The sequence below is a fragment of the Oryzias melastigma genome, linkage group LG9, assembly GCF_002922805.2.
Source record: "Oryzias melastigma strain HK-1 linkage group LG9, ASM292280v2, whole genome shotgun sequence".
NCBI lineage: Eukaryota > Metazoa > Chordata > Actinopteri > Beloniformes > Adrianichthyidae > Oryzias > Oryzias melastigma.
The window spans coordinates 5,690,258-5,702,873 of record NC_050520.1 but is presented as its reverse complement, the minus strand read 5'-3'; the positions used below and the strand labels follow the sequence as shown (position 1 = coordinate 5,702,873).

The window sequence follows — 12,616 nt, the reverse complement described above, 5'->3', positions numbered from 1 at the left end:
GTTCTGATCGGTACCACTGTGGTCATAAAATGTGAAAAGGACGGCATTCACGGACACTGACTGGACTGTTGAGTTCAGATTTGGAGGTTGGCGTACCTGGCCTGTGAAACTTTTTCTCAGGTGTGAAAACCGTGTCCAACATTCTGCGCTGGCGAGCGATCTCTGCCTCATAATCCTCGATCCTCTTTTCAAAAGCTCCCACTATTTCCCGCGCAGCCGCAGTTAAACGATCACAGACAAAGTTGCGCATGCTTTGGGCTGGATACATAGTTGCAGGAATAAACATGTAAAAATAAAGTAGCAAAAAAGAAAACTTTAACAAAGTTCGCCTCTATTTACTTCCTGGTTGGAAGCGTCTTCTTCTTTGTATTTCAATTTGGGGGAACTTAAATTGTTGGTGTTATGTTACTGCCATCTTCTGGACACTCAGGAGTACTGCAGGACAGATGATGTGATAGTGCGCTGGTGTCCAAACAAACAAGCAGAGAGAATTCCCAATTTCTACCATTTTAACCCAATCACAACGCCCTAAAACTTTTTTAAATGAAGGGTAAGTTCTTTAAGTAACAAATATTCAACAAACGTGACACAAAAGAATAAATTTAAAGGAAAAAGGATAAAAAGAAATGCTTTTCTTCACCTCATTTATAGAGTTGTTGTGAGCATCCAAATATATTAATGCTTTTGATTCAGCCTTCAGCTGCAAATTTAAAGGATTGAATCTCTGAAGCAATGTGCATAAATAACCCCTGTGCAGCCTCCTTTTTGTTAAAATACAATTTTTCTAATTTAATTTACTGTTAAAATTGTCTCTTTATGTGCATTAAAAGCACACATCTATTGAAAAAGGGAACAATTTTCCTTGCCATATATATTATAAATATTTTTATGCAAAACAGGCCACTTTATCAATGTTTTTGTTCAATAAAATTGGTGAAAAGTCATAAGAGCAGAAGAAACATGATTTTAAAAAATATATCAAGGACAGTTTATGTTTTTGTTTAAGACAAATTTAGCTTTCTAATGCATAGTCATTTAGTCATTAAACATTTTAGTTTAAAATTATTAACCTTTTTCTATCCAAGAACTTGTTTTGATATTTTTTCCTCCCAGATCCACATTGACCAACCTAAAACATAACCCATGTGTAAAAATAGAACTGCAAAAACAAAGACAATTATTACGCATTTATTATAGGCGTTGCTTAGTTTTTAATAAGCATTTATAATATTTATTAAAAACATGGTAAACTTTAAGTATGCTGTTCCATAAAAGGTTCAAATGTATGAACATATTGTTGGAGAGAAGGCTCTAAATTCAGCTTTTTCACCTGACTCCAATTCCTTATTATACATTTTAAATGTTTATTGTGCTTTAATGTTATTTAGTCATGTTAAGTTTTATTGTGTGGGACTCTTTTCGTTCTGGGTCGCCTGCTGCTGTGAAGGACGGACCAGCTCGCCGCAGTGATCCTGGGTTCCACTCGGGTTAATGGACTCTGCTGGCTCCTTATGTTCGCATTTTCTGAGCTCAGCCTGATGCTGAAGTCGTGCTTTCAGGATCTGAGGGGTTGGAAAGCAGAAGGAAGACGAGCTCTGTTTTTCCCTTTTATTGAGCAGCACTTTGAGTTTCTGTTTGAACAGCACTCTGTAAATAAAGATTGTTTTACAACATAAATAAAGTGCGGATATGGAACACAAACTGCAACATTATAGGTGAACTTGACTTCACAGAGAACAGGTTTTATCTACAAGAAGATTTTTAGGCACAGAAACATCCATCATGATTTTCAGGATCATCTGAAAAAACAAAATATGAGACAGACGGTAAACAAATGTCAGCAGAAGTTAAATGAAGACAGGAAAAGGTTGACGGCACAGGTTTTTTCTCAGGATCATCTTGCTAGTTTTCTCTGTAGCTTCACACCTGATGCAGGTAAACGGCAGCAGCAGCCCCGTTTCCCCTAGAAAAGTTGCATGACCTGTGATAATGCTAGTGTGAATACTTTTTGCTGAAAGTCGTCGCTGAGGATACTGAAGCTTTTTGCTGAAGATGTTGATGAAATTATCTTTTATTGCTGAAAGGGATTTGGTCAAAATGTAACGGCTATTTGCAAAAATGTTACATTTGCAATAAGACTGGAAGTTTCATTAAAAAGCTATTAAAGAGCACTTAAGTTAACCTAAATTTCTGAAACATTTGTTGTAAAATTGCTTTGAAATTCATAATACATGCCAAATTTGCAAAAAAAAAAAATATTAAGTATGTTGTTTAGATATGAGCTAAAATCCAAATTAGCCCCAAAAACCTCAGTAGATGCCAAATTAGCCAAAAAAGCTAGCCGCTTTAAACTAGCTAAACTCCAAAATAACCTAAAATTCCTCGGTAATTTAAATTGGTCAAAAATATAAGCCTGTTGATAAAATAGAAGCTAAACTCTGAATTAGCTTAAAAATAGTAGGTAATAAATTCGTCAAAAACGTTAGCATGAAGCTTAAATAGAAGCTAAACTCTAAATTAGCTTAAAAAATTAGATAATAAATTAGTCAAAAACATTAGCATGAAGCTAAAATAGAAGCTAAAATCTAAATGAGTTTTAAAAAGTAGATAATAAATTAGTAAAAAATGTTAGCATGAAGCTAAAATAGAAGCTAAACTCTAAGCATGTTGCTAAAAGAGGTAAACTGCTACTTTTTTGTGAAAATTACAATAATATATTAAAATATAGCCAGGAATATATTTATTTGTTGCTAATTTACTTAAAATTTTGAAATTTGAAGACTCATTCATTTCCGAAGGGACACATTTCAAAAACTAAAACGTTTATGAATACCAAAAATACAACCAGTAATGTCATTATCAAGCTGAACGTTTTGAAACCAAGATTGTGGAAATCGCTGAAAATGTCTTTGAGTTTTTACGTGCTAATAAACGTACGAAAAGGAGCAGGAAAATCACTATATGAAGGTTAGTTTGATGAAGCTCCGATTGTGTGTGAATCCAGAAAACACAATTAAAGACCCACTCCAATGAAAATAGTTTCTTTAACATGTTTTATTGGCATTTTGCGGCTCACCCGCATGCGTTTTCATGTGAACCGACAAACTGGAGTGACTCCTGAGACTTTTGCCGCATGCTTTGCAGGAATATGGCCTCTCGCTGGTGTGGATGATCTTGTGTCCGTTCAGGATGGACTTCTGGGTGAACGTCTTGCCGCAGGTTTCGCAGCAGTACGGCCTCTCGCCGGTGTGGATCCGCTTGTGAACGTTCAGGATGGACTTCTGGTTGAATCTCTTCCCGCAGACGTCGCAGGAGTACGGCCGCTCGCCCGTGTGGATCCGCTGGTGAACGATCAGGATGGATTTCTGGTTGAACCTCTTCCCGCAGACGTGACAGCTGAAAGGCTTCACGCCGGTGTGGATTATCATGTGTCGCAGTAACCTCGACCTAAACTGAAACACTTTCCCACACGTCTCGCATTTATACTCCTGTTTTTCAGGTTCAAATGCCGTGAAAGGAGTTTTGAACTGGTGTGTCTGCCCGTCTGCTCGGTGATCAGACTCATCCAAGGACTTCCCTGAACTCTGAAGCTCACCGGGATGCAGGTACAGAGTTTCAGCGCCGCTGTGGTAACTGTTACCACACGATAGAGACAAAACCAGCGCGTCCGGGTCCTGCTGTAGGTCATGCTGGCTGACGCAGAGGTCCTCCTGTTCCTCTTTAATCTGGAGAGACTGGGAGTCACTTTGACCCAAACTGGAGCTCCTCTGCTGGTTAAAGAGCTGCTGATCATGGAAAACATCCTCCTCTTTGAGAAAAGACGGTGCCAGCTCTGGAAGATAAAAAAAAGTGGGAAATATTTCTAAAAATTTAAGAATGCTGCTTAAAAACAGTGACGGTTTTTACTTATTTAAAGATTTTCCAGCATAAATGTCCTCATCAGTTGGTGTAAACTCTAGTGTCAAATAGATTTACTTCTGAAGGTGCTTTTTTGAAATTTCAATAAAATTTAAAAAGATTTTTTTTTAATATCTGTTACTTAAATTTTTTAAGATATTAAGATAAATGTCAGAAACTGCAAATGTTCATTGAAAATGTAAGAATCAAATGGATTCTGTTCAAATTTACATACAGAGGCATATTTTTAAATAATAAAAAGTATTTTTTTCTTAAACTTGAGCACCTTCAGAATTGTCCACAACAATTTGGAACAATAAATTTGTTTTATACAAACTAAAATCCATCTTTTATAAATCTGAATAGATAAAAGTGTCAAGCTTTTAGACACCTTTAGAATTTCCTGACTCTATCCAAAAGAAACAGATTTTAAAACCATCTTAATGACCATTTTAAAGACGAATGCTGTTGTTACTCATTGCAATGATTCTAGAATGTGTTTATTTCTGATTCTATTCAATTTTATTTCTTGTTTCTTGTAACGTCTTTCTTTTTTTCTTCCTCAAAAGGTTTTGCATTTTGCCAGGCCACAGTTGAAACTAAGAATGCTGTTCTTAATTTGTATTTGCTGGATGAAAAAAGTTTAAATAAATAAATACGTAAATTAGAACATTTATTCGTTTTCCTAACGTCCCAAAATGAAACAAAATTCATTTTAAAACAATAAATAACATACATCCATGTAAAGAATTTTAAAGGTTAAGATTTAATATCCAGGATAATTATATATAATATTTCTTAAAAGATTTATACAAATGGATTTCAACAAAAAAAAACAATTCTTTCATTTACCTATATTGATTTTCAATTTGTTTGCATTAATAAAGATAAAGAATTGAGCTTTTGTTTAACAATCTTATAATTTTAGAGACATTTTTCATTCACAAATGCTCTTTTTTTCAGCCCCATTTTTTCCCCAAAAAACAATTTGAATCTTTCATGTCAATCTCTTCAAAAACAAGAAAATTAAAATTCGTTGAAACTTTGACATAAGTTATCAGCATATTTACTCTAATAGCTTTGTCCTTTTCAATTTTTACAACTTCGGGTTGTTTCAATACCTTAAAAATATGTTATTTAGTTAATTTTTACTTTTTTCAATTTGCATAATGTTTTTATTCCCTTATTGGCTGCTCAGACTTTATTATTGTATGTTGGTTGTAAGATTTTACAACACTTTGTTTTGTAATTTTCAGAGTGACATGTAATGATGAATTTGTTAATAAAAAATAAAAAAAAAACACTTCAGAATTGTTTTAATAAATAAACTTCCTCTTAGCTTATTCTCTTGTTTACCTGTACTAAGCTTCCTTTTTTACACTGTAAACTCGTAGGTTTTACTTTTAGCATGAATAAAAAGCTTGTATTTAATTTTTAGGCATTTACCCAGTTTGGATTCATTTTGTTGTCATCTATGAACTAAAAAACACAAACATTGATCTTTGTTTATGGCATTTTCTTTCATCTCTACATTTAAACTTGTTTTTTTTTTTTTTTTTAGCAGTAACAAAAAGTGTCTTGATTTTGATTCTGAAAACATAATTCCCATCATTCCCGTGATTTTTAACCTTCATAACAATGTAAAAACATCTAAAGAATGATCAAATAAAATCTAAACGTGTAAAAACAAATGCTGGCTCATCAAACATGAGACATTTACCTGGAGCAGGAAGGTTCTCACCTGTGTGCCAGATGACATGAGCCTCCATACTGGCTTTCTGGAAGAATCTTTTGCCGCACACGTCGCAGGCATACGGCCTCTCCAAAGAGTGAGTCTTTTTATGACCGTTCAGGATGGACTTCTGGTTGAATCTCTTCCCGCAGACGTCGCAGGGGTACGGCCGCTCACCCGTGTGGATCCGCTGGTGAACGATCAGGATGGATTTCTGGTTGAACCTCTTCCCGCAGACGTGACAGCTGAACGGCTTCACGCCGGTGTGGATTATCATGTGTCGCAGTAACCTCGACCTAAACTGAAACGCTTTCCCACACGTCTCGCATTTATACTCCTGTTTTTCAGCCTCAAATGCGGTGAAAGGAGTTTTGAACTGGTGTTTCTGCCCGTCTGCTCGGTGATCAGACTCATCCAAGGACTTCCCTGAACTCTGAAGCTCACCGGGATGCAGGTACAGAGTTTCAGCACCGCTGTGGTAACTGTTACCACACGAGAGAGACAAAACCAGCGCGTCCGGGTCCTGCTGTAGGTCATGCTGGCTGACGCAGAGGTCCTCCTGTTCCTCTTTAATCTGGAGAGACTGGGAGTCACTTTGACTCAGACTGGACCTCTTCTGCTGGTTAAAGAGCTGCTGGTCATGGAAAACATCCTCCTCTTTGAGAAAAGACGGTGCCAGCTCTGGAAGATAAAACAACAGAACAGAATGATGGCTGTGTATGCTTTTTTTAATTTAAATTTTATGGGGGAAAAAAAGGGTGATAAATATTGCTAAAGCAAAACTTGTTTAAGGATGCTGCTTTAAAAAAATGACATTTTCTTTTACTTTTTAAAGCTTTTCAAGCCACAAATGTCCTCATCAGTCAGTGTAAACTCTCAAGTTTACTCTTGGTGGTACTTAGCTTCCATTTTTACTCTGTAAACTTGAAGGTTTTACTTTTAGCATGAATAAAAAAGCTTGTATTTATTTTTCACGCATTTACCCAGTTTGGATTCATTTTGTTGTCGTCTATGAACTAAACAGAAATGCAGAAAAATTTGAAAAACACAAACATTGATCTTTAATTATGGCTTTTTCTTTAATCTTTACATTTAAACTTTTTTGTTTGTTTGTTTTTAGACAAAACAAAAGGTAACAAAAAGTGCCTTTATTTTGCATTCTGAAAACATAATTCCCATTAACCTGACAAACTAAAATTTGCCTCTTTTTGTTAAAATAAAAACACAAACACATGAAACATTAATCTGAAACTCAAGATCCTTGATTTGTAGCTTTCATAACAATGTAAAAACATCTAAAGGATGATCAAATAAAACATCTTAACGTGTAAAAACAAATGCTGGCTCATCAAACATGAGACATTTACCTGGAGCAGGAAGGTTCTCACCTGTGTGCCAGATGACATGAGCCTCCATACTGGCTTTCTGGAAGAATCTTTTGCCGCAGACGTCGCAGGCGTACGGCCTCTCCAAAGAGTGAGTCTTTTTATGAACGTTCAGGATGGACTTCTGGTTGAAAGTCTTCCCGCAGACATCGCATGAATACGGCCGCTCGCCCGTGTGGATCCGCAGGTGAACCTTCAGAATGGACGTCTGGTTGAAGCGTTTGCCACACACGCTGCAGCAGTAGGGCTTCACGCCCGTGTGGATCCTCTGGTGTCTGATCAGTTTGGATTTAAATGGAAAGGCTTTGCCACACGTCTCACATCTGAATTCACACTTTTTACCTGCGTGAAGGAAAAGGGGAGTTCTCTTCTCTCTTCTGCTTCGTCTTTTCTCAGTTGGTTCCAAGTTATCAGCTTTGATTCCTGCTTGATCTGTTTCAGGTAGACACGAGTCCTTCAACCCAGCATTTAAAATTTCACAACTTTGAACCAAGATGGAGTCTATGGACTCTTTGTCTGTAGATTTGACGGGATTTGTAGAGAAAGTCTCAGCTGTGCTTTTATCAGATTTGACAGCCAGGAAAGTAGAGTCCGTCTCCTGATTATGTTCTTTATCCAGACTGGTCGAGAGGTCAACACTTTCCTCTTTCACTTGTAGAAATTTGGAGTCTTGTTGGTCCAAACCAGACTTCTTCTTCTGGATACAAGCCTGCAGCTCCGTCTGCCTCTCATTCACATGAAAGAACTGTTCTGGGACTACTGAGTAGAAAGAGGAACAAAATATTTACCTCAAATAAAAGCAGTAAAATAATAATAAAACAATTCACTCAAATAAATGCTAAAATAAAACACGTTTTCTAATTTTAAAGGGCGTAAAAGGTTAACACAAACCTGTACGGTGTAACTTTACTTGTGGCTTGCAGACGGCGGCCAGCAACACTCGCTGATGGTTGATCTCTTTCTCATAATCGAAGATCGTTTTTTCAAAGAATTTAACTATTTCTTCAGCCGCCACAGTTAGTCGCTCGTTCACAAAATCTCTCAAACAATTAACCTTTGCCATTGTCTTAACTTAAACCTAATATTTAAGTTAGACTCGGGGGTTCATTTGCAATGTTTTGTTTTGTTTCCGTTTTGTGTCACACACTAAAAGGTCCTACGACCCAAAGGAGGTTTATTTTTAAGGGGAAAGATTACTAAGTGGGACACTTCCGGGTTAGCTTAGTAGCATTTTAGCTCTTCGGTTAAGAATGATACGGGTGAACAAACGTGCTAAAGCGTTGTCTTTAGCGCTACAAAAAATGTAAATCCTCTGAATTTATTATTCGGATACTCCACGGACTCATAATGGGTACGCATTACTGCAACATATGCCGACAAACGACATTTTCTGGAAAGAAACACATTTTCGGAAAACAGCATCAAAGCAGACTCAGAGTCGTACTGACGAAATTCATAGAAAAGGTAAGTTACTAGTTAATGTTTTTACTGCTTATACTTCTGTACTGATTATTCTTTTTAGATATTCCTAAAAATTATCCGAACATTTATTCCCAAACTTGAAATAATGAGTTAGCTGTCAACCGAATGCATAAACATTACGAGTGTTTTCGTTTTTACGTTAATTTTTCATTCCATGCCCATAAATGTTTTAAAAGTACAGATAATTTTAAATGCGTTATCGAAACTCTCGGGATTAATAAACACTTATTTTAACCTTAATGTAATTGAGGACTGAAAATGGAAAATAATGTCGTCCGAGTAACGGAAATGAGACTGGAGATACAGGAAATGAAACCTTCAAAATAAAATTCAAGAATCACATTGAGTTTGAATAGAGAAATGCGTTTTCTAAAATAAAAGGTTGTTTTTGCCCCCTTTATTGTTCTCTGCAATCTAAAGTAATTTTATTGATTTTAAAGAGTCATTTATCACCTGCTTTTTTGAGCAATATTATAAATATAGCTACAAATAAAATACATTTTAAAATAATATGCCCCCCTTCTTGTTGTGTGTCTCCTTTTTATTTTAAGAAGCTTACATATAAAACTTTTCTTGGATTTACTATTACTTATTTTACTTAAGTTTATTTTATTATTTAATACTTCTTAAGATTTAAACAGCCATAAAATCCTTTTCTTTGATGGCATAAAGACGAGGGAAGTTACAGTTATCTTGTATATCTTCCATTCATTTATAGGTTTGTTCAAAGCAAAACAATAAAAAAAAAAACAGTTGCATCAAACATACTTAACATATTTAAAAGTAAAATAAAGTTTTAAACCTTAATAGAGTTTATTATTTAGTACATATATGATTTATGTAAGTCACAGTTTGTGTTAGTAATTATTTGTTCCTATTTTTACTGCATATTCAATGAATATGCAGATTTTTAAATAATTAATCGAGGGTAATAAGACATAATGATCCAAAATACCACACTCTCACTTCAGCAAAGGAAACAAATGGGACAGTTGGATATTTGTTTATTTTGAAATCTATTGGCAAGGCAAGTTTATTTGTATAGCACATTTCATGTATTGATTTTTTTTTTTTTTTTTTTTTTTGCAGGTGAAAGAAGCTCGTCGAACAATCAAAAAGCCACAAGTGGAAAAGTTTGACTGTATTCAGCACAAAGAAATGTTCTGGTGTTACTGCTGTGAGGCCGAAGTTGAAAAAAATGTGACCGATGACAAGATGACTGTGCTGTTTGGAGGCGTCTTGGAGCACATGGCTACGTGAGTTACTAACTTTAATTTAATAGATTTTTGTTCTTCAATTCAATTAATCAACCTCCTGACCTTTTTGTTTGAGTTTTTTGATCTATTAGTAATTAGCAACGTGTGTCATTTCAGTAAAGAACATAAGAAGAATACTCACAAGTTCTGGTGGGATAATAAAGCTGACATGAAGCTTAAAGATAAAGTTCTCATCACAGACGAGGAAATTAAGAGGTAAAACGAGTCAGTGAGAGCAAAAGTTAATGTTGAAATTAAGCTAAAATATATTTATAATGAATATATTTTTTTCAGATTTAAAGATGAAGTGGCAAATGTTTTAGAAACCTTTGTAGAGGAGGAGGATGACTTTATTAAACAGGTAATGCAGCTGAATTTTCATAACTTTATACTTTAGTGGGCAAACAAAGAGTCACAATTGGTATTTAAGATCCCACTTGAATGCTCTACTTTGAGCATAGGAGGTGATTTGACTGAACGCCTTCCATGAGTGAAGTTTTGGTTTTTGTATTTCGTCTTCAGGAAGCTGCTTGTATCCGGGCCCAGGAGAAGCACCGGCAGGAGGTCTTTGAGTCTCTTTTAGAGGTTTGTTTTCCAGTGATGCAGTGGCAGTATCCACAATTGTTGCCTTAAGTTTGTGTTTTCTATTTAAGCATAAAAATGTCTTTGTTTTTTTATTCAAATCAATTTACGAGAGCACCGATCATCTGGAATTAATCTCAGATCCCAACAAATGATCAAAATTTAGGCCAATCGGAGTCCAAGCAGAACATAATTTCTGCTCCAGAACGGCTACATATTAGCAAAATGTAAAAATTTCCGAATACATAATTTTTTATGTAAATAGTTTCCTGATAAGATTGATAAAATTAGAAAAGTTACAATATCTGCGATAATGCTGGTGTGAAGGCTTTTTTCACTGTGTTAAATTTGCTAAAAGACTGGAAATTTCGTTAAACTATTAAAGAGCGCTGAAGTTGACTTTAAGTTTCTAAATATATTGTAGTAAAATTGCTTAAAAATCCCTAATACATGCCAATTTTGCAAAAAAATATTTAGTTTTGCTTAAGTATGAGCTAAATTCCAAATTAACCCCAACATCTTTAGTAGATGTCAAACTAGCCAAAAAAGCTAGCTCATTGCTTAAATACTAGCTAACTCCAAAATGGCCTAAAATTCATCAGTAAGCTAAATGAGCCAAAAATGTTAGCCTGTTGCTAAAATAGAAGCTAAAATATAAATTAGCATCAAAAAACCTCAAAACAAATTAGCCAAAATGTTAGCATGTCGCTAAAATAGAAGCTAAATTCTAAAATAGCCTATAGAAACCCCAGTAAGTAACAAATTAGCCAAAAACGTTAGCCTGTTGCTAAAATAGAAGCTAAACTCCTTTTTTTTTTTTAATTACTATGAAAGATGTATACATAGCCCGTGAATATATTGAAAGACTTGTTACTAATCTACTTAAATGCTGAATTTGAAGGCTTTCCCATTCATTTCCTTTGGGGTGTATTCTGCTCAATATGTAAAGAACTATAAAGTTTATGAATACCAAAAATAGAAGCAGTAATGTCCTGAACGAGCTGAACGTTTTGATAGCAAGATTGCTAAAATCGCTGAAAGTGTGATTAAGTTTTTATGTGCTGAAAAACATACATAAAGGAGCAGAAGAATCACACGATAAAAGAGATGAAACAGTTTCTGTTCCTGCTAACCGTTGAGTGAAAGCACTATAACTGTGAGCTGAAGTGAAGCTTGATTAGGAATCAGATTTTCTCTGTGAACCACTGTTGGCCTTTCCTGAATCAATGTCAGCGCGATGAAGAGCTGGACTTGCCTAATGGAACCACCAGCGTTGCCGTTTCTACACAAGCCTCTACAAGGTAACCAGCATGTAATGGTGCTGCTAAAGCATCCTTGTGTGTTTTCTTCTAAGTTTACATCCTATTTTTTTTTTTTTTTTTTTAAGTAGCTCTCAGTTTCCACATCGAGATTCAGCGGATCCACTCAGGGGCGGTGTCGGTGACTCGATGGTTGAGATGCCATGGTCTGCACCAGAACAAGGCTTGACTTTTATAGGTTATCAGGTACAGGGAATGCTGTTACATTTGGGAAAAAAATATTATTTTAGTTAGTTTTAAACAATAAGTATTTTTCTCTTCTTCCAGGACTCATCAAACAGTGGAAATGTTCATACGGGTGAGAGTTGTTTGGTTCTTTCAGTTAACACAGCCATGTCAGATACGTTTATTATATAGATTATATTTTATTTATGAAGTGCTTGTTTTTTGTTAGTGAAGCTATAAAGTTTCAATACTTTATTGCAGTGGTGTCTGTATTTCAACATAAATAAAATATGTTAATTTTAGAGCCAATAATCTATTCAAAAAATTTACTAATTAATCGAAACTGGGGAAAAAATTAATCACAATTAATCGTGATTCATTATTTTCTTTAGTTACAGTATTTGCTGACCACTTATTATCTGCCAATAGTCACAAAATGAAATTTACAGACAAAACTCTACATTTAGAACATTTATTTTTAATTAAAGCTGTCAATTGATTAAAAAAAAATCAGATTATTAATATATCAGCTCTATATCACTGCACAGGCCGCTTTCAAACATTTTCTTTCATCTTCTGGAAAAAAAAACAAGTGTTTAGAGGTGAACTTTCTCTCTGAACTGATGCTTTATTTAACCTATCATGACATTAATGTGTTAATTCTGTTTTGATTAATAGTGTCTGTTAATGTTTACAGTCCCAGTTAATTAATATAATTTAATCCTCAAAGTTTGGTGGGATTTTAATAAAAGGATGAAAACCCGAAATGATAAAAATGTCATCTAAACATGATCAAAG

General features: G+C 35.0%; 2 protein-coding genes across 3 annotated transcripts in view; one reads left to right on the top strand and one right to left on the bottom strand.

Moving 5' to 3' along the window:
• The window catches only part of LOC112148102 (zinc finger protein 729), a 12,813-nt gene extending 4,613 nt beyond the window's left edge, over positions 1–8,200 (bottom strand). Inside the window, exons 1-6 of the mRNA XM_024274902.2 lie at positions 7,906–8,200; positions 7,018–7,773; positions 5,639–6,310; positions 3,048–3,832; positions 1,455–1,562; positions 97–331 (exon numbers count right to left, since the gene is read on the bottom strand). Coding sequence (XP_024130670.1) covers positions 97–331; positions 1,455–1,562; positions 3,048–3,832; positions 5,639–6,310; positions 7,018–7,773; positions 7,906–8,077 — 2,728 coding nt within the window. The 5' untranslated portion in view covers positions 8,078–8,200. The remainder of the gene's footprint in view (positions 1–96; positions 332–1,454; positions 1,563–3,047; positions 3,833–5,638; positions 6,311–7,017; positions 7,774–7,905) is intronic.
• A 21-nt stretch (positions 8,201–8,221) lies between these two features.
• Positions 8,222–12,616, top strand: part of cenatac (centrosomal AT-AC splicing factor) — a 5,948-nt gene continuing 1,553 nt past the window's right edge. The window contains exons 1-8 of one of the 2 annotated variants that reach the window (XM_024275112.2): positions 8,222–8,478; positions 9,586–9,752; positions 9,870–9,968; positions 10,047–10,113; positions 10,275–10,337; positions 11,568–11,635; positions 11,725–11,839; positions 11,921–11,951. In XM_024275112.2, coding sequence (XP_024130880.1) covers positions 8,362–8,478; positions 9,586–9,752; positions 9,870–9,968; positions 10,047–10,113; positions 10,275–10,337; positions 11,568–11,635; positions 11,725–11,839; positions 11,921–11,951 — 727 coding nt within the window. In that variant the 5' untranslated portion in view covers positions 8,222–8,361. Of the gene's footprint in view, positions 8,479–9,585; positions 9,753–9,869; positions 9,969–10,046; positions 10,114–10,274; positions 10,338–11,567; positions 11,636–11,721; positions 11,840–11,920; positions 11,952–12,616 lie in introns of both variants that reach the window. The other variant, XM_024275111.2, reaches the window with a different exon arrangement.